This window comes from Scomber scombrus, chromosome 9 (assembly GCF_963691925.1).
Source record: "Scomber scombrus chromosome 9, fScoSco1.1, whole genome shotgun sequence".
NCBI classification, from domain to species: domain Eukaryota; kingdom Metazoa; phylum Chordata; class Actinopteri; order Scombriformes; family Scombridae; genus Scomber; species Scomber scombrus.
Window position 1 is genome coordinate 1,048,122 of NC_084978.1, and position 22,365 is coordinate 1,070,486.

The following is a 22,365-nucleotide window of genomic DNA, read 5'->3' on the forward strand; positions in this document are numbered from 1 at the left end:
AGTGATTTGAAGTTGAAGCTGTCACTAATACAGACAGCATGTTGTTGTTTTTCTCCACAAAGAAGACAAATGTGTGAAGTTATTGATGAACACTGACTCAGTACTGTCAGCTGTTATCACACACTTTAAAATGGAGGAAAACTTCCTGAACTGAATAAAGTTATAATAAATACCTTTACAATACAAACTGAATAAAGTTATAATAAATACCTTCACTATACAAACTGAATAAAGTTATAATAAAAACCTTCAGTGTACAAAATGAATAAAGTTATAATAAATACCTTCAGAAGGAGAAAAGCAATTGTGACACGATGAGCAGACAAAGTGGAATTAAACTTCAACAGGAAACATCAGCAATACAATGAGAGGAACTGGCTAACATATATTTCCTTGTTCTCTGAAATCTCACCTGACAGGTGACCTGATCTCACTTAACAGAAGAGGATAAAATAGAAAATGTCAAATGTAAGAAGCTTCAACTCCACTAATTTATCAACAACTAGAGCTTTTAACCATCCTGTCGTCCTCCCGGGTCAAATTGACCCGGTCTGTTTTGACTGTTCCTTCTTTCCTCCCTTCCTTCCTTCCGTCTGTCCTTCCTTCCTCCTTCTCTCTTTCTTTCCTTCCGCTCTCTTTTCTCCCTTCCTTCTTTCCTTCATCCATCCCCCTTTCTTCCTTCCTACTGTCCTTCCTTCCTCCCTCCCTCCTTCTTTCCTTCCCTCCTCCCTTCCTTCCTTTCCTTCTTCCCTTCCTTCTTTCCTCCCTCCCTCCTTCTTTACTTCCCTCCTCCCTTCCTTCCTTCCTTTCCTTCTTCCCTTCCTTCTTTCCTCCCTCCCTCCTCTCTTTCTTTCCTTCCTCTCTTCCTTTCTCCCTCCCTCCCTCCTTCTTTCCTCCTTCCCACCCTCCTACCTACTTTCCTTCCTTCCTTCTTTCCTTCTTTCCTCCATCCTTCCTTCCTTTCCTTCCTCCCTTCCTCTCTCCCTCCCTTCCTTTCTTGACTCAAGGACAACAGGAGGGTTAAGCTCTCTCTTGAGTATTTGTTTTGGATGTGAAATACCGATGTGGTTTGCTATTTTGGCCAAATCATTTTTTCAACAGTCAATTTGAATAAAAGATGGATTAGTTAAGAAAGAATTCAAATCAAACAGCGACATGACTAGACTGAACCTTCCTCCTCCAACAAGAATCCTTGGCAATCAATCATTTTATTATGTTATGAAAAAGGGAAACAATTATCCCAGATGAGCCCCCATTTATGTTACAACCCAGCTCGTTAAATGAAAGATGTTACATAAAAAACAGATGTTAAGGTTTGAAACTAAATTATTTATTAACCAAGATTACTCAAAATACTAAGCAGAGCAACAAGGGCCGATTGATGCTGCTCAAACAAACCAAAGAATAAAACCAAAAGAGGACTCCTAAAACAGAGCTAACAAATCTGTCTAATGTAATAAAAGTAAAAATAGAAACAAAACCTCTAATAACGATTGATACAAAAAATACAAAAAGATGAGCAGCACCCCTACTCCTGGTGAATTCTAACAAAAATAAATAACTAAGGAAGGTGTGTGTCAGCAATAACTAAACCTGACCCATATTCAACAACTCACAGTAAACTGAAAAAGAAAATGTGCAGAAAAAATATATATTAAAAAAAAGAGGCAAGAAAATAATTATGCAGCATCTCTCTGCACAGCTGGGTCTGGTCACAACGCCTCGTCCATCACTCTTCCTCTCATTCTCACCCTCCCTCTTCCTCTTCCTCTCTCTGCAACGTTTTCCATTGTTGTTGTAAAAAACAAAAGGTGCTCACTTGAGGTCTTTTCATAGTGCTTACTTCCTGATTGAAGTGCTAGTAATGAACCATTGAGTTGTTTGGCAGGTGGCTCATATATTGGCCAATTAGCTCATGTAGTGTCATTTTGAATGGCAGTGTTTTGAAACGGCAAACATGTGACTTCATGTCAGATTGTTGTGTCTTATGCAGAGAACCGTGTTCAGTGCATTTAAAAAGGGACATTTTGAAATGCAAAATGTGTGTAAAGCAGAAAATGTGTTTAGACTTTTGCAGACTTGAGAAGAGGTTTTGCTCTCTGTGTGTCAGTTTAAATAATTGTGCTATGATGTCATTTTAGTGTGTTAGAAATTGGAAAAAACTAATATATATTGTATATAATCATTAGTATGTTTTATTCATTTAGTATTTACCGCCCTCTAGTGCTCACTGTCAGTAACTACAACTCTCCACAAACAGCACATACATAATCTGCATAATGTCAGTCTTAGTGATACAGATTACAGACTGGTTTCATATTTATAAATGATAAAAATACATAATTTTGTCCATGTGTCACTTTGTTTTGACCAACCTCAGTCACAGTTCACATCACTCCTCATTTCCATCATGTGTTGATAAGGCAGTGGATTTGTGTTTGTGTTTATTTCACAAACTTCATTTCTTAGTTTTTTCCTCCAGTTTCTTCTCTTTTCCTCTCATCTCTGTACTTTTATAAATGAGATAACTCACCTTCTGCTGCATGAACAAACACTGTGAACAATCAAAGTAAAACCATGAAGAAAAGGGAGAAACCTGGAGGAACAGCAGCCCTCTCCAGTCAGCTGAATGTTGTTAATGAACTGCAGCTGGTTGTAGATCAGCAGCAATGAAACTAAATAACTGCTGGACTGTTTCGCAGTCATACTGAAGGTGAATATTGTCACATTCATGGCAGATGGAGTAAAGGAAACTATTAATATTGAGATATGATGTCAGTCAGTAGAGAAGCAGCTTCATAGAATAATGTTCAACATATAGATAGTGAATATACACCATCATCAAACCAGTGAGCCCACTGTTAGATTCATACTGGGACCAGTTAGACTGTGTTATGGGAGGACTGGTCAGAGAGAAACACTCAACTGTTTGATTCTTCACTACATTTTATTTCTCACAGCTTCAACAGACTTTAAATGCAGGACTTTTACTATAAAGAATTATTTCCTGGTAGTTTTACTACTTTTACTAAAGTAAAGGAAGCGTTTTATTTCTTCCACCTCTGAACAGATAAACAGAAACATGAGCGTCTTCTGCCACCTGCTGTTCACTCACAGCATCACATCCTGTCAGAGGAGAGGCTGTTTGCTTCACTCACACTTTCCAAACATGAACACAGGAACATTTAGGCTTTAAAAAGAAATGAACATTGTATAGATGGATGGATAGAGAGAGAGAGAGAGAGAGAGAGAAGGAGAGAGGAGCTCATTGCATCATGGGAGTCCCCCAGCAGTCTAAGCCTATAGCAGCATAAACTAGGAGCTGGAACCCTAACTATAAGCTTTATCACAAAGGAACGTTTGAAGCCTACTCTTAAACGTAGAGAGGGTGTCTGTCCCCCCGACCCAATCTGGGAGATGGTTCCACAGGAGAGGAACCTGAGAACTGAAGGCTCTGCATCCCATTCTACTTTTAGAGATGCTAGGAACCACAAGTAGGCCTGCATGCTGGGAGCAGTGTGTTCTAGTAGGTTAATGAGGTTCTATGATCTCTTTAAGATATGATGGAGCCTGATCATTAAGAGCTTTGAAAGTGAGGAGAAGGATTTTATAATAATAATAATAATAATAATAATAATAATAATAAGGTCAGTCTGTAAATAAACACACACAAACTGTGTTATTAAAACCAAGATCTAAAACATTAATTTCTCAAATAAGTGATTGCTACTAATGTACCAAACATGTTTTACTATCTGTATTTATCTGTATGAGTTTAACGATAACATGAACTTTATATTTTTGGCTGATGCTGGCAATACATTTATATTATTCATTAAAAAGAACAGTGTGGATGTTATTGGTTTAAACATTGGCTGATGATCAAAATATGTTTTATTTAAAGTAAATTCCTGAAGTACTTCCAACAGTCAAAAGTCATTACTTTACAAAACACAACCACCAACATGGTAATGTGTAAAACATAAAAACACATTCACATAGTGTCTTCTGAAAACTGAAAAAAGCTCATTACAATGAACATTCATGAACAAATTAGGGTTCATACAAAACCTACCGAAAATATATAGGCCACATGACTATTTAAGGCATTGAAATGAAACTGAACAGACTTACAACACAGAACAAAAACAGCATTGTAATTGCCATAACAATAGCTTTAATGTAAATATAAACCAATTAAACAATATTAACAAACAAAGAACTAGGAGCCTAAAAGTTGTGGTAGACCTGTGAAGAGTGAAAGAGCTGCTTAAAGAAGGTTGTGGGTGTCTCCTCATGCGTAGGACAGGAAGGAAAGTGCAGAGGAGGCGGATGCTGCTGTAGATGTGAGGTTGGCTGGAATGAAGGCACCATGATCATCCCGTTTGTCTCCTGGCTGATGATTGTTGATGGTTGATGATGGTTTATGGTGGTAACACTGGGATCCCCCTTGTAGATCTGGGTTCCTTGGCCCAGTTTAACAAACCAATCATCACAAACCTACAGTAGGGGTTACAGTGGACTCTGATCTTCAGCTCGACAGTCAGATCAAGTTGGTCGTTAACTCAAGCCAAAATAAAGCCAATTCTTTCAAGGTGTGAAGGAATCAGGTGACACAGTTACTATGAAACTACTATAAGAACTACAAGAGAACATTGTGAAGATCCCATTCGCCTTATCACATTACAGTTCAAGCCTCTAATACACTAACGACAGAAAACAACAACAACTGGACTCAGTTCATCATTTGATTCGTTTTACAAACAAACTGTCAATCATGTGGTAACCATGGTTACATTTACAACCAGTGAGAGATCATGTTGGTACTAAATACCATCAGCTGTGTGTGATCCTGTACAGACTGAACTATCTGGTCAACAGTGAGAACGTTTCTGTAACAGGAGGAGACTCTCCCTCCTACAGAGGACACAGAGAGACTCTCCCTCCTACAGAGGACACAGAGAGACTCTCCCTCCTACAGAGGACACAGAGAGACTCTCCCTCCTACAGAGGACACAGAGAGACTCTCCCTCCTACAGAGGACACAGAGAGACTCTCCCTCCTACAGAGACACAGAGAGACTCTCCCTCCTACAGAGACACAGAGAGACTCTCCCTCCTACAGAGGACACAGAGAGACTCTCCCTCCTACAGAGACACAGAGAGACTCTCCCTCCTACAGAGAGACTGAGGCACCAGACCAGACTGCAAACCCAGCATACAGAGGTTCAGTGAATGTGGTGTTGAAGGTGTGGAGGTGGATCAGTGTGTCAGAGGAGACTCTGTAGAAGGACAGAGTGCCAGCAGGACAGTCCACATAGACTGCTACTCTGTTAGAGACAGAGGAGGAGGAGGAGGAGGAGGAGGAGGAGGAGGAGGAGGAGGAGGAGGAGGAGGGGATGGATGTTTCTCTCTTATTGTGACAGACATAGTAACCATCATCGTCAGAACAGATCAGACTCCAGGACTGATCATTCCTTCCAAACAAACAGTCATAACTGTTTCCTTTCCTGCTGATTCTTCTGTAACTCACTGATATATAAACTCTTCCTCTCCACTCGACCTCCCAGTAACAGCGACCAGTCAGATCATTTCTACACAGCAGCTGAGGACACCTGCCATCAAATCTGTCTGGATGATCAGGATATGACTGATCCTCCTCCACACGTGTCACCTTCCTGTTGTTGTCAGACAGTTTGAGTTTTCTGTTCATTGTGTTTGGATCCAGTTCCAGTTCACAGGCATCTGATGGAGAGAACGAGACACAATACAGCTGCAGTTATTGATCTATCATCTGTTTGATGATGACATCATCTTCTTTTTTTTCTTCTTTTTGTCCCCCCAAAAAAACTTTACTGAAAGTTTGCAATGTACAAACAAAAGATCAGTCATTCCAGTTCACAGTTTGTGTAATAGCAACAGCATGGTTTACAGTCATGTGAAGGCATAATAATGATCATTAACAGTAATAATTAATGAGAGACAAAGGAAAGAAAAAGAAGAAAAAACAAAAACAAACTCTGATGTGACAGACTTCATAATCTTCTGTATAAAATGAAAATTGTATTTGTGACAGTTTATTGGTTGAAACCCTCTGAATGGATATCCATCATTGATACACACTTCTTACAACTTAAATAATGGAGATGAGTTTTGAAATTTACATTTATGGATGTGAAATGTTCCTAATAAAATATAGAGATTGATAATAGTACATCATTTATTTTCTTTGAATTTGAAATAAGTAATAATGTTCTTCCCTTCAATGTTGATTTTATGTGTTGTTTTGCACAATATAAAGCTCTCACGTTCTTTACAAAATGTTATATGAGCATAAAACAAGATTTAGAAAAGGTGCAACGAAATATTTGTTTTGAAGGTTTTTTTTAATGAGCCTTGTATTTTTTTTCTTTTTTATATATATATTGTTTATTATATCCTTTTATGTGTATAGCATTGTAGATTTTATTTATAATGGAGATATCTTTGTATTGTAAAAAGAATGCACGTTTCCTATCGAGAGTTTTTTGTATATTACGGAAATGAAAATAAAGTTTATTGGGAAAAAAAGGAAGCATCCTGGTTCCTTTCATACTCAAACAGAAATGTATATGAAAGTGTGTGCTAGATAATATACATAGAACAAATAAACACACACTAATAATCACTGTATGACATTAGCATGAAACCATGAATGCACGTCACTTATCACTGATTATAAAAAAAAAAGAAGCTAATAGAAAGTCTCCCTGTGGGCAGACACACATTAGGCCCATATCGTGGTCTAAACCAATCAGAGATGAAGGGCGGGACCCCCCTCTGATTGGCCCTGGTCCAGATATTCCTGTGTGTAATGCGTGTGCTGCAGTCAGACAGAGAGAGTGGATGTAGAGCAGGGCTGTCAACGAATATTCTGAATTCAAATATATATTTGAATATTTTTTTTAAATGGAGATTCGATTGTGAAAATTAATATTCGACTGTGGAGAAAAACACATCAGCAGCTGCTTTGTGAGTGGGCGCACTGCATGACGGGTCAGGGACAGAACAAAGTCACAGGAGTCGCACTTGCACAGAGAGAAAAACGAAATGGCAGAAAGTTCAGAGCCCAACTCGGAAGCAGTGAGAGTGGTTTGGACTTCAAGCAACCTAAAAAGCTGTAACGACCTCAGACAGGAAGGAGGACTCAAACGCTTAACTCGAAGGGAATTTATTAAACAAAAAACGCTCTCAAGGAGGATGATAAAACGGAACAAAAAACGCTCACTTGGAGGACAGAATGAAACAAGGCTTCTCGGGCTGCATGACGGTGACGCTGACAAGACAAAACGAACTGACACAAGACAAGACAAGGACTATTTGAACATGAGGTAAGGGGACACAGGTGGAACCAATCAGGGGCGGGGTTGACAATCACAGCGGAGGGAAGGCACACAAAGGGAGGAAGTCAAGATCTGAAACAAGAGGGAAAAGGTGAGTACAAAATAAAACAGGAAGTGCATGACAGGACGGGACATGAGTGACTTGACTAAATGAAAACATAAAGGACCAACACATGACACAAGACAAGACATTAACAAATTTGACGAGACATAACAGTACCCCCCCTTCTAGGGCCGACTCCTGACGGCCCAGGACTCCCAGAGTGGGCATAAAAGTCCCTGACCATACCCTTGTCCACAACAAAACGTGAAGGGATCCATGAACGCTCCTCTGGACCATAACCTTCCCAGTCCACCAAAAACTGTTTCCCACGGCCACGGTTACGAACCGCCAGGAGCTTCTTAACAGTATACACAGGCCCGCCACCGACAATCCGGGGGGGCGGAGGGGGGGCGGCGGCAGGCACCAGAGCACTTTCCCTGACCGGCTTGATCTTGCTGACGTGGAACGTGGGGTGGACCCTCAAGGACCTGGGAAGGCGTAGACGCACAGACACAGGGTTAATGACTTTTGATATGGGAAATGGACCCACAAACCTGGGAGCCAACTTCCTGGAGTCGACATGAAGGGGCAAGTCCTTGGTGGCTAACCACACCCTCTGGCCAGCCCTGTAGGGAGGAGCTGGCTGTCTGTGTCTATCTGCCGCTGCCTTCATCCGAGCTGAGCTCCGGAGGAGGGCCCGCCGAGCACCGGCCCAAATCCGCTGACAGCGTCTGACCATGGCATGAGCGGAGGGGACCGTGACCTCCTTCTCATTGGCAGGGAACAGGGGAGGCTGGTAGCCGTTGACACACTGGAAAGGTGAGAGACCTGTGGCAGACGAGGGAAGGGTGTTGTGGGCATATTCCACCCAGACGAGGTGGTCGCTCCAGGTGGTTTGGTTCTGGGAGACAAGGCATCGTAGGCACGTCTCGAGCTCCTGGTTGAGGCGCTCAGTCTGCCCGTTCGACTGTGGGTGATACCCGGAGGACATGCTCACCGTGGCACCAAGGAGCCGGCAAAACTCCTTCCAGAAGCTGGAGATGAACTGCGGCCCTCTATCTGAAACGATATCACTGGGAAAACCATGGATCCTGAACACATTAATCATCATGACCTCTGCAGTCTCTTTGGCAGAGGGTAACTTGACAAGAGGGATGAAGTGTGCCATCTTGGAGAAGCGGTCGACCACTGTCAGGATGGTCGTATTACCTTTAGACAGCGGCAGTCCTGTTACAAAATCCATGGAGATGTGGGACCATGGTCTTTGAGGGACTGGCAGCGGGTGCAGCAGGCCTATTTGGGCCCGAGGTGAGGCTTTATTTCGTGCGCACACGGGGCAGGCCACCACATATTCTGAGACCTCACTTTCCATGGTCGGCCACCAGAACCGCTGCTTGATTACATAGATGGTTCGCTTGACGCCTGGATGACATGTGAGCATGGACGTGTGAGCCCAGTGGATTACCTTGGAGCGTAATGACAGAGGGACAAACAAACGGTTTTGTGGACACTCACTTGGTGCTGGGCTCACATCATTAGCCTGCTTCACCTCTGATTCTATCTGCCATGACACCGCTCCAACCACACGGTTCAGTGGAAGGATTGTTTCGGGTTCTTTGGCAACAGGTTCAGGGTCATGAAGACGGGATAGAGCATCTGGTTTAGTATTTTGTGAGCCTGGGCGAAAAGACAGTGTGAAGTTGAACCTGTTAAAGAACAAGGTCCATCTAGCCTGACGTGAATTGAGCCTTTTAGCTTTCCTGATGTATTCAAGGTTCTTATGGTCGGTCCAGACTATAAAAGGTTGTTCTGCCCCCTCCAACCAGTGCCTCCACTCATCTAGAGCTGCCTTGACAGCCAACAGTTCCTTGTTTCCCACATCATAATTTCTTTCTGCAGGTGTCAACTTACGTGACAAATAGGCGCATGGATGCACCCTGTTGTCTTCGGCGGACCTCTGGGATAACACTGCCCCAATGCCCTGATTGGACGCATCAACCTCCACCATGAACTGCCGCTGGGGGTCCGGAACCGTGAGCACAGGAGCTGTGGTGAACCTTTCCTTGAGGCACCGAAAGGCTTTCTCGGCTTGGGGGTCCACTGAAAAAGTATCTTGGAGGAGGTGAGTGCATGCAGTGGTGCAGCAACAGAGCTGAAGTTACGAATAAACTTTCTATAAAAATTGGCAAATCCCAGGAACTGTTGTACCTTTTTCCTGCTGTCCGGAGTCGGCCAATTAGCCACCGCACTGACCTTTGCTGGGTCCATCTGTACCTTGTTGGCCGTGATAACGTAGCCCAGGAAGCTGACAGTAGCTGCATGGAAGTCACACTTTTCACCTTTGACATAGAGCTGGTTCTCCAACAGCTTCTGAAGGACTTGACGAACATGAAGCACATGTGACTCCTCATCTGGTGAAAAAATTAGAATATCGTCGATGTACACAAACACAAAAATGTTCAAAAACTCTCTCAGAACATCATTCACAAATGCTTGGAAAACAGCTGGAGCATTGCATAGCCCAAAAGGCATGACCAGGTACTCGTAATGACCATTAGGAGTGTTAAAGCCCGTCTTCCATTCGTCTCCTTCTCTTATCCTGATGAGGTGATAAGCATTCCTGAGGTCTAACTTGGTGAAGACGGTGGCCTTTTGGAGCAATTCAAAAGCAGATGCAATTAACGGAAGCGGGTAACGGTTCTTTACGGTGATGTCATTAAGAGGGCTATAGTCAATGCATGGCCTGAGTGAACCGTCTTTCTTACCCACAAAAAAGAAACCTGCACCAGCTGGAGAGGAGGAGGGTCGGATTATTCCTGCCTTCAGTGAAGAGGTTAGGTATTCATCCATGGCCGCTCTTTCCGGCCCAGAGATGGAGTAGAGACGCCCCTTGGGGATGGGGGCACCAGGTAACAGGTCAACGGCACAGTCAAAAGGTCGATGAGGAGGGAGAGACATGGCCTTCCTCTTGTTAAACACATCTTTTAAGTCATGATAGCATGAAGGTACATTACATAAATCTGGACAGTCAGTGTCAATGCCCCTGCTGCGTTCACTTCCTGGGCTCTCAGGGATGTTGGTCTGCCTCACCTGATTAACTTTACATGAGTGTGCACAGTCTCCTCCCCACCCCTTGATTTCCCCTGAGCGCCAATCTATGTGAGGGTTATGTTTTTTAAGCCACGGAAACCCCAAAATCAGTGGATGCTGTGCCGAGTTAAACAAATGAAACTGCATAACCTCGGTGTGGTCGTCTTTGAACGTCACCTGAATGGGTTCAGTACAATGAGTCACTCTAAACAGTCGACGACCATCCAAGGCACTGGCAGTTACCGGATGGGTCAGAGGAATAGTCTTAACCTGGTTCTGTCGAGCTAAGCTCCAGTCCATGAGACTTTCGTCTGCCCCAGAGTCAATTAAAACCCCATGAGTAACTGTCTGGTTGTTGATGGAGAATTCTACCTGGGTCAGTTGACGAGGAGGAAAGGCGGAGGTAAGCCTGCTCACCAGCGCTCTCCTCATGGCTGGTGAGCTCGACCCTTTCCCCGGACAGGTGGCAAGTTGATGGCCTGGCTGGCCACAGTAGAAGCAGCATCCCTCTTGCAGACGACGCTGTCTCTCCTCTGCAGTGATTTTGGTTCCCCCCAGCTGCATAGGTTCCTGTGGCTCTTGGGGAGGCCGCATTCTCCCAACACCTCCTGGCATGGGAGACGAAGTGGCCCTTGAAGGTTGGAATCCCGCAGAGTAACCTTCGTGACCTGGAGGACGACCTGCAGTCCGACGCCGCTCTCTCTCCCTTTCTCTGAGCCTGTTGTCCACCCGAATAGCCATGTCGATGGTGGCTTCCAGGTCCTGGGGGAGCTCTAAAGGTGCTAAATGATCCTTCACAGGCTCAGTAAGACCATTCATAAAAGCATCTATTAGTGCGGGTGTGTTCCACCCACTATCTGCGGACACAGTGCGGAACTCAATGGCATAATCAACCACTTGGCGCTGGCGCTGTTTGAGCTGCATGAGGACCCGAGAAGCATCTCTGGCAGGTGAGGAGTGATCAAATATTTTACTGAAATTATCTTGGAAATCTGCGAGTGACTGACAGATATTAGAGTCTCTGGACCATTCGGCTGTGGCCCAAGCGGCGGCTCGGCCCGTTAAATGGGACACAATGAAGGCAACTTTAGCCTGGTCTGACTCAAAAGCTGCTGGGTTGAGCTTAAAGTGCAGGTCGCACTGGACTAGAAAGGTTCTACAGTCACCTGAGTTTCCAGAGAACTTCTCAGGGGGGGCCAACCGCAGGGATATGGGGGCAACTGGTCCAGTAGGTGCCGCAGCTGGATTCTCTGCCGGTGGTGTTGCCGGGGGGGCTGTGTCTAGGCGCAAAAGGACTTGGTGTAGTTGACCCGCCAGGTGGTTGACCTGAGAAGTGACTGAGGCTTTAAAATCCTCCTGACGCTTGGAGAGTTCCTCCACACCCCGGCCGACGGTGCTTAGCTGCGTTGCATGCTGATGGATATTTGTGACCTGTGCAGCCATGGAGGTTTGGAGATTCTTCAAGTCAGCTGAGTCCATTGTTGGTCAGTTCGTTCTGTAACGACCTCAGACAGGAAGGAGGACTCAAACGATTAACTCGAAGGGAATTTATTAAACAAAAAACGCTCTCAAGGAGGATGATAAAACGGAACAAAAAACGCTCACTTGGAGGACAGAATGAAACAAGGCTTCTCGGGCTGCATGACGGTGACGCTGACAAGACAAAACGAACTGACACAAGACAAGGGAGACAAGGACTATTTGAACATGAGGTAAGGGGACACAGGTGGAACCAATCAGGGGCGGGGTTGACAATCACAGCGGAGGGAAGGCACACAAAGGGAGGAAGTCAAGATCTGAAACAAGAGGGAAAAGGTGAGTACAAAATAAAACAGGAAGTGCATGACAGGACGGGACATGAGTGACTTGACTAAATGAAAACATAAAGGACCAACACATGACACAAGACAAGACATTAACAAATTTGACGAGACATAACAAAAGCCCCGTTTGGAAATACTTCGGATTTTGGTCAGTAGACGGCAAAAATGCGGAGCCTGGAGATCAAGTTTTATGCAAGCTGTGTAAGCTACAGCTAGCTTACCATTCCACCACTAGCAATATGAGGGCACATCTCGAAAATGTGAACCCAAATGAGCATGCCCTTTTCCTCACTATACCGCTTCTCCAGATCCAGACATTCCAACTCTCCCGGAAGTTAAGGCGAATGGTTCGAACCTATGTGTTTTTTTTAGAGGGAATTTTCGCACGTCATTTTGGAGCAATTTTGACAGCCCTAATGTAGAGTGCATGTAGCCGCGGATGACAGGATGAAAAGAACGATTGACATTTCCCCACTGTGATGAAGTAAATATGTTATACATGTTATGTATGTTATACATGTTATGTATGTTATACATGTTATACATGTTATGTAGTATTTTTAAACGTAATTCACACACTTTAAAAGGAACAAGCCTTAAAATAGCATTCAAAAGAATTTCCCTCATGGTTATTTTCCTTTTTCCTTATTTTCCTAGCATCATAGAAACATTCTCTGATATGTTTATTTGTGCATTTTTTACACAGGATGTCAATACTGTTTATATAAAGAGTGTTAACAGTGGTATGTTGCATATTTTGTTTTTTATAGCTTTTCATTAATTCTATCATTCTGCTGGGAATGGAGTTTATTACTGAGGTAAATAAATGTATAATTCAAGTCCACAAAGTCCAGTAGATCAAAACCACCTTTGGCTTTAGGTCCAGAAAGGTTTTTTTCAGATGATGGTGCTTATTCTTCCAAACAAAATTAATAAACACATTATTAATTTCTTTACATGTAGAATCACAAACATTAAGGGAAAGTGCTGGGTACACACATCTAGAAACACCTTCAGCTTTAGTTAAAAGGACTCATGATAATAAGTCTCTTTGAAGCCATAAGTTCAATATAGTTTTAGTTTTTTTCATTTTGGGGGAGAAGTTAAGTTCTTACAGACATGAACACCGAGATATTTAACACAATGTTTATCAGGGATGTTATATAAAGTTTTAACATCGTTTGGAACAAACAGATTTATTGAGTTTGAGTGTTTGGGTTCTATTAATGAAACTTTCAATCTGATGTTTGTCCTTTAAGAATAAAGCTGTATCATCAGCTAGCTGGGCCAATGTTACTGTGTGTGTTACTGTGTGTGTGTGTGTTACTGTTACTGTGTGTAAGTAGCTCAGTGTTTCCCCTAGAAAATGTTTGTAGCGGTGCTGTGTGTCGGTAACCTAGCAACACTAGGGGGGTGCGGGGGTTTGCTCCCCCGGAAGAAAAATTTGAAATATAATAGGGTTGCAACTAACAATTATTTTGATAATTGATTAATCAGTCGATTATCTTTTCGATGAATCGGATACATTTTTTTAAAAAATTTCCACCCCTTCAATCAAAAACAAAACATTATTTCAAATTGACAATGCAAAAAAGTGCTCAAACAACATGTTGCTGCTTGGACGTCCCTGAGTTATTAAAGTAATATTAAACTATAAATAATAATTTAAACAAAACAACTAAATGTTAATGTCTGATACCTTTTACAAAATAACATGTATGCTACACAAAAAGAGGTATTTTCTGTAAATAAAAGATAAATAATAATAAAGGTTTATTTTTGTAGTTACCAGTTTTACTTTTACCATCATTAGGCTTCCATACTTAGCTACTAGCTGCTGCTCTCCTGCTGCTGACTGTGAGATCTGAGCAGGTAGAAGCTGATAGTTCACTAACTATAACCAGGGAGCAACAAGGTTAATGATCCACACAGTGACATTATATCATTGATATGACGCAAAAGCGACGAAAACCGAGCGTTTTTTGTGGATGCGCGCAGTCACTCTCTAGTGCGCGCTCTTGCTTGCTCGCTCCAGATTCCCGGAGATTGTGTCTCATTTGCGGGCGTCAAGGAGCCGCTATCAATAAGCGGGAGACTCCCGGAACGTCCAGGAGAGTTGGGTTGTCTGCTTTTGTCCTCCCCCTGCTGCAGTAGCTTATGAAAGGAGGGGCAGGTTGTGTTATGAAGCTTACACCGAAGCCAAAAGCAAAGTTATATGGTTAACTAGCTGCTAGCAACTTCTAATGAAATCGAGCAAGTGATCAACATAGTTAACGTCACGTTACTTCAAGCACCGTCATTCTTGCCGCTGCTGAATGTACATAGGGGAAACACTGGTAGCTTTCATATTAACTTAAGGTATTTAGATCACTTTATTGATCCATTGGTGTCCTCTTATGCAGTGTGTCTTACACCGTCGATGATGGCCACCGGGCCGATCCATTTGGTCTTTTTCCCTTCGTCGCAGGTGTTGTAACTGTGTAATTGACATAATATGTAGATGTCTGCCAGTCCACTAGATGGCGTTGGCTAGAGCTGTTACCTGTTGGGGAGTCCGACAGAGGATAGAAGAATAGTTGATACTGAAGACTGAAGAAATGTGGTGCCAGAGAGATTATAATGTGTTCGTCAAGAATAAAATAAACCCCCATTGTTCAGCAAGAAGCCTCCCGTTGAGTTACTACATAAATGGCGACGAGGATAAAGTTTCAGCGAATGCCTCGCGGGAATCAAGACGAATGAGTAAGACTCCCTGCTAAGTTGCTAAGTTAGCATACCACCCGGACTTTGTAACCAAGAAAAAAGTTTGGAAAAAAAAGAAGAAAAATCATGGCGGCGGCTATGGTAGGAAGCGCCGCTCCTTTTGATTGCCAAACCCAGTCATGGGAGGAATATTGTGAAGTGCTCCACCATTTTTTTGAAGCTAATGAGATCGACGATGCAAGTCGACAGAAAGCTATATTACTTAGTTAAGTGGGCAGTCAGACGTACAGCCTCATGAGGAACTTAGTCAGTCCCGCCAATCCAGGAGACAAGACATTTGATGAACTGGTCAAGTTATTAAAGGAACATTTCAACCCTAAACCCAGCGAGATTGTGCAGCGTTTCAAGTTTAATTCCAGAAACAGGAAGAATGGAGAAACAGTCATGGAATATGTTGCTGTGCTAAGGAAATTAGCGCAAGACTGCAACTATGGAGACAAGTTGTCTGAGATGATACGGGACAGACTGGTCTGCGGTATAGGAGATGACCGCATACAGCGCCGACTGTTGTCAGAGCCGGATTTGACATTCGACAAGGCACTGAAGCTGGCCCAGGCAATTGAGACAGCCAGCAAAGATGTGAAGGACTTACAATCTCTGGAGTTTGCACCGTCACACTTGAGGGCACCTCAAACAGTGCACAAAATGTCAGCAAAGCAGACCCCCAGTAGGCAGCAGCACCAGCATAAGGTTTGCTACAGGTGTGGAGGGGAGCAGCACAGGGCTGGGGACTGTAGGTTAATTAAAGAAACCTGTCACAAGTGTGGTAAAGTTGGCCATATTCAGAAAGTGTGTAGGTTCAAAGGCCCAGCCAGTAATTCAAAGGCTAGAGGGGGTGGAGTTCACTCAGGAAAGCAGGGGAGAACACAGGGAGCAAATTATGTCAGACAGGGGAAAGATGAAAAAGATGGCGTTGATACAGATGAAGTCATGTTCACACTGTACAAAATAGATGAACTTGATGTACTAGCATAAGAGCCATTTGTAGAGACATTGTCAGTTAATGAGACAGACACGCAGTTTGAGATGGACTCAGGGTGTGGGGTAACAGTAATAAATCACTTGGTGTTCAAAACCTTAGGGGGGGAAGGAGGCACCAAAATTACGCCCACGTCGAGTGAGACTCAGAACATACACAGGCCATAGAGTCTTGGGAGCAGCTGTGGTTAAGGTGCAGCACAAAGGGCTAGTACAAGACTTACCTGTGGTAGTTGTAGCGGGTTCAGGCCTCAGTCTGGTAGGCAGGTACTGGATTAGGAGGCTAGGTTTACAGTGGAGATCAGCACCCCAGGTCCATCACATCCAGGAAGAGACCTCAGAGGAGGTACAGGGGAGACCAGATTCCCAAATCCACCATCTGGGAGAAGTGACATTGGAGGAGGTACTGGGGGAGTATGGTCAAGTTTTCAAAGATGAACTCGGGAGATTCAAAGGCCCCCCAGCGAAAATATATGTGGACAAAGAAGCAGCCCCCAGGTTTTTTAAAGTCCGGCCCGTCCCATATGCTATGAGAGGAAGAGTTGAGAAGGAGCTCAACCGTCTCCTTGCCCAAGAGATCATTGAACCTGTTAAACATGCTGAGTGGGCAGCACCTGTGGTCCCGGTGCTGAAACCTGATGACACCGCAAGACTGTGCGGAGATTACAAACTGACGGTAAATCAGATCTCAAAGCTTGAACAGTACCCGATTCCCAGAATTGAGGACTTGTTTGCCACGCTTTCAGGTGGACAGAATTTCACAAAATTAGATCTGAGTCACGCTTCAATCAATCAATCTTTATTTGTATAGCGCCAAATCACAACAAAGTTATCTCAAGGCACTTCACACATAGAGCAGGTTCTAAACCGAACTCTTCAGGTTTTATTTTTAAAGAGACCCAACCTTCCCATATGAGCAAGCACTTAGCGACAATGGCAAGAAAAAACTCCCTTTTAACAGGAAGAAACCTCAGGCAGAACCAGGCTCAAAGTGGGCGGCCATCTGCCTCGACCGGTTGGGGTAGGGGGGAGAGAGAGCAAGAATAGGAGAGAGAGAGAAGCACATAGTTCATAAACATTAACGCTAGAAGGTCCGGGACTGGAATCTGTCATCCGGACGTCTACAGGCCCAGATTGCCTGTGAGACGAGAAAGCACAGGCAACTCCGGGGAAGAAGTGTAGGTTATTGAATGCATTAATAGTACATGAATGGTATTGGATATAGAGAGAGAGAGAGAGAGGAGGAGAGAGGAGCTCAGTGCATCATGGAGCTTATCACCAGATTCCCTTGGAAAAGGAAGCAAAGAAGTACGTGACCATAAATACCCATAAAGGTTTGTTCACATACAGAGTGCTACCTTTTGGAGTTTCATCAAGCCCAGCGATATTCCAACGGACCATGGAGGGACTGCTGCAGGGCATTCCTCGTGTGACCATCTTCCTGGATGACATCCTCCTCACAGGGAAAGATGACCAAGAGCACCTGGCCATGGTGCTGAAACGGCTACAGGAAGCCGGTCTCAGACTAAAGAGGGCCAAGTGCTTATTCATGAATGAGGAAGTGATGTTTCTGGTTCATAAAGTGGATGCAACAGGGCTGCACCCAGTCCATGAGAAGGTGCGAGCAATCAAAGGAGGCACCCACACCTTCAAATGTAACAGAGTTGAAGGCATACTTAGGACTGTTAAACTATTATAACAAGTTTCTGCCAAATCTGTCAACTGTCCTCGCCCCAGTGCACAAACTGTTACAAAAAGAGACAAAATGGCAGTGGGGAGAGGCACAACAAGCTGCTTTTGAAAGATCAAAAGAAATGATGCAGTCTGCTGAAGTGCTTGTTCATTATGACCCAGAGAAAGACATTGTGCTGTCATGTGACGCATCACCCTATGGAGTAGGTGCCGTACTGTCCCATCACATGCCAGGTAGAACGGAGAGACCCATAGGATTCACCTCACGAACATTGAACGCGGCTGAGAAGAACTATTCACAACTAGATAAGGAAGGACTAGCAGTGATGTACATTTATGGACGGAAATTCACAATAGTGACAGATCACACGCCCTTGTTGTCACTTTTCAGTGAGATGCGAGCCGTACCACAGATGGCCTCACCCAGAATCCAACGATGGGCGGTAACCTTGAGAGCCTATGAATACACAATAGTGTATAAAGAAGGGAAGTATCACTGCAATGCAGATGCCCTGAGCCGCCTTCCTTTACCGGAGGAAGCGGAAGTTGAGAGGCTGGAAGAGAGGGTTCTCATGCTGGAGAGCTCTTACTTGATCAGCTGTCACCAGCGTGATGTCAAAGCATGGACAGACAAAGATCCAGTACTCCTGAGGGTGCGGGAGATGGTACAAAATGGCTGGTCAGCAAAATTAAAAGGGGAAGAGTTTGCCCCATATGAGCTGAGGAAACATGAACTCAGTATCCAGAATGGATGTGTGTTATGGGGCTGGAGAGTGATTGTGCCAAAACCAGGCCGAGAAAACGTTATGAGACAGCTTCATCAGTGCCACCCAGGAGTGTCTAGAATGAAAGCACTGGCTAGGAGTTATGTGTGGTGGCCAAAGTTGGAGGATATGGTCAAGGGCTGTACAACATGTCAAGAGCACCGTAATATCCCTGCACCAGCTCCATTACACCCCTGGGAGTGGCCGGACAAACCGTGGAGCCGTCTCCATGTAGATTATGCCGGACGGTTTATGGAAAAAATGTTTTTTGTGCTCATTGATGCACATTCAAAATGGATGGACGTGTATACAGTGAACTCTGCCACTTCAGCCACTACAATTGAGTGTCTGCGTACCAGTTTCAGTAATCATGGACTGCCTAAGTTGTTGGGGTCTGATAATGGCACTTGTTTTACCAGCACAGAGTTCAAAGACTTTGAGTAAAAATGGTATCCGTCATGTGACCTCTGCATCCTACCACGCTGCCGGTAACGGGTTAGCAGAGAGAGGGGTACAAACATTCAAGAGAATGATGAAAAAATGTCCAGAGGGCACACTCACAGCTAAGGTAGCCAGAGTGTTATTTAGCTACAGAGTGACTCCTCAAACCACTACAGGCCTATCCCCAGCAGAGTTGCTTCTAGGAAGGAAGCTACGTTGCACACTCGATTCAATCCATCCAGACCTGAGCAGGAAAGTGAAGGAAAGACAAGAAAGAAAGATAAATGAGGAGACATGTGGATCAGATTCACACTCGCCACCAGAGACCACAAGAATGTAACAACAACCAACAAGCTGCTGCTATTCAGCCAAGTCAGGCCAACGAAAAAATCGAAGCATGGCTGGAAGCTGAGCAGGTGGTACTCAGTGGTGACAAGTTGGAGGAGCCAGCAGCTACAGAAGCTGTTGAAAGCTCAGAGACTGAACGGAAAACTGTTACAAATACAACTCCAGTAAGGAGACAGTCAAGAAGGGAAACTAAGTTGCCCAGTTACCTTAAAGACTTTCAGTTGCATTAAGAGAGACTGATTAACACTGTTATGGGCAATTGGACAGAGTTAAATAGTTATAATGTTCCGGTGATATGTATAGAAAATGCTTAAGGGGGAAGGGATGTTGTAACTGTGTAATTGACATAATATGTAGATGTCTGCCAGTCCACTAGATGGCGTTGGCTAGAGTTGTTACCTGTTGGGGAGTCCGACAGAGGATAGAAGTATAGTTGATACTGAAGACTGAAGAAATGTGGCGACTGAGAGAGATTATAATGTGTTCGTCAAGAATAAAATAAACCCCCATTGTTCAGCAAGAAGCCTCCCGTTGAGTTACTACAGCGGACTTGTTTGACTATTGGCCAGAGTATGTTTCTGCATTGTCTCTCCGTGTAGGTGAGGTCTTCTGCCATCAGTAGATTCTTCCTCTTCATTACGTCTGAGTTGAGGGAAGATCTCCATACTTTGTATCGGAAGGTGCGCATGGTGAATTGCATGCCGATAGGACGTGAGCTGTTTTCATCTCTTGTTCGTCAAACTCTGTACACAGTATCTATCATGAACCCGTTTGTCTTTTCCTCTGAGATGATCTGGGCCATTATGTCCATCACTTCCTTTCTCACATCTTTGTTGCTGTGCACCGGGAGAAGACGGAGGTTCCACCGCCGACTGTACCTCTCCGCCTCCTCTTGTCTTTCCTGGAGTGCAGTCGTCCGGTCGTTTGGCTTCTTCATGTTGTCATCTGTCGCCTTACACTGTAAGGCCTTTCACGTGTTCCTGCACGGCAATAATCTCCGCCATGTTTTTATTCACCATTTCTTCAAATCTGGAGAATCGGTCATTCAGCCCATTAATAGCTTTTAGGATGTCAGCGTTAGACACTTCAACTCTCTCCTCAGGAGTTTCGGTGCGGATCTTGTTTGAGATGGGGCATTTGAGAGGGGATTCGGGAAGAGTTGAGCATAAGCTTGAGAAGGATTTATCAGGCTCCAAATCCATTATCAGACCTCCCTTTCGTCTTGTCTCTTTTTTGGCCATATTCGCGGCGGGCACTTGTCTCTTTACTGCTAGCTAAACTTTTCTTTACAAGCTAACGTCAACAGTTCACTTTCTCGGAGACGCAACGTCGAAAAGCTCAGTTTTTTTTTTTTTGGGTAAGGTAGTCCTGCTGTCAGTGCATAAAATGCAAGGCCAATGACTCACTTCTCAAAAAACATTAATTTGAGTCCGTTTAAATCATTTAAAACGTCTGGTACTCATTGAAAATCCATGAGTTCACAGAAAAGCATCCACACAGGTCGCCATCTTGGACCGACCCATGACATGATCTTCATCCTCAGTAAGATGTGAATGAGTGATGTCACAGTTTGATGAATGAATTTAAAACATACTTACACTTCCTCAGACCTGGTGTCAACCATCGGACTCCAGCAGGCTGCAGGCTGAAAGGAGGAGAGAGCAAACATGGACATGACATCAGATATGTCCACCTGTCTGTCCATACCTGAGAGTGTCCACCTGTCTGTCCATACCTGAGAGTGTCCATCTGTCCATACCTGAGAGTGTCCACCTGTCTGTCTCTACCTGAGAGTGTCCACCTGTCCATACCTGAGAGTGTCCATCTGTCTGTCTCTACCTGACTGTCCACCTGTCTGTCCATACCTGAGTGTTCACCTGTCTGTCCATACCTGAGAGTGTCCACCTGTCTGTACATACCTGAGAGTGTCCATCTGTCTGTCCATACCTGAGAGTGTTCACCTGTCTGTCCATACCTGAGAGTGTCCATCTGTCTGTCCATACCTGAGAGTGTCCACCTGTCTGTCCATACCTGAGAGTGTCCATCTGTCCATACCTGAGAGTGTCCACCTGTCTGTCCATACCTGAGAGTGTCCACCTGTCTGTCCATACTTCAGTGTCCATCTGTCCATACCTGAGAGTGTCCACCTGTCTGTCCATACCTGAGAGTTTCCACCTGTCTGTCCATACCTGAGAGTTTCCACCTGTCTGTCCATACCTGAGAGTGTCCAATCTCCAGTGTGGATCCTTCAGTCCAGCAGAGAGAAGCTTCTTTCCTGAGTCTCCTGGATGATTGTATCTCAGGTCCAGCTCTCTCAGATGGGAGGGGTTGGAGCTCAGAGCTGAGGCCAGAGAAGCACAGCCTTCCTCTGTGATCAGACATCCTGACAGACTGAACACACACAAAACAACACACATGTCACATGATCTGAGATCACTGCAGGACTGGAAGCTCCTGTGTTTATTACTGTCATCACCAATGTGTTTCTGTCATCTTTACAGTTAAACTTCATACTTTCAGTCACTACTTCTCAATTCAAATGGCCAACCACTGTAAAGCTTTTATTGTGAAGTACTTCCAGCTTCCTGTAACCTTAGTCAACATGATGTTAGCGACTGCTAACTCTTCACTGCTAAAATAGATGTAAATAAAATAATACTCATTAGAAAGCAGCCACAGTGAGTTGATTAGATGAAGAGCTGCAGGTGACAGACTCTGACTACAGTTTGTATGAACATCAAACCTCCAACACGTCACAGAGGTAAATGACTCCGTCTCAGATGCTCACAGTTGAATACAGAACAGGAATCACAACTAATGTGGCAAATAAGGACTGAACACTGTGGAAATAACAGCAAAAAGTATCAGAAACCAACATTTCTGACTCCTTCATTCAGTTTCAGGGATAATCCAGTTTTAAGGTTGTTTGAAACTAAAGAAGAATTAAATGGTGGTTAACCAGATAACAGCTGAGGTGAAGTGTCATATCACCATGGTGAGTAACAATCACTATCATCCCAGCACAGATACTGCTCTGAGATT

General features: G+C 44.1%; 1 protein-coding gene across 1 annotated transcript in view; it reads right to left on the reverse strand.

Moving 5' to 3' along the window:
- Positions 1-5,175: 5,175 nt before the first annotated feature.
- LOC133986368 (uncharacterized) overlaps positions 5,176-22,365 on the reverse strand; it is a 59,321-nt gene continuing 42,131 nt past the window's right edge. The window contains exons 25-27 of the mRNA XM_062426191.1: positions 21,541-21,714; positions 20,922-20,968; positions 5,176-5,744 (exon numbers count right to left, since the gene is read on the reverse strand). Coding sequence (XP_062282175.1) covers positions 5,176-5,744; positions 20,922-20,968; positions 21,541-21,714 — 790 coding nt within the window. The remainder of the gene's footprint in view (positions 5,745-20,921; positions 20,969-21,540; positions 21,715-22,365) is intronic.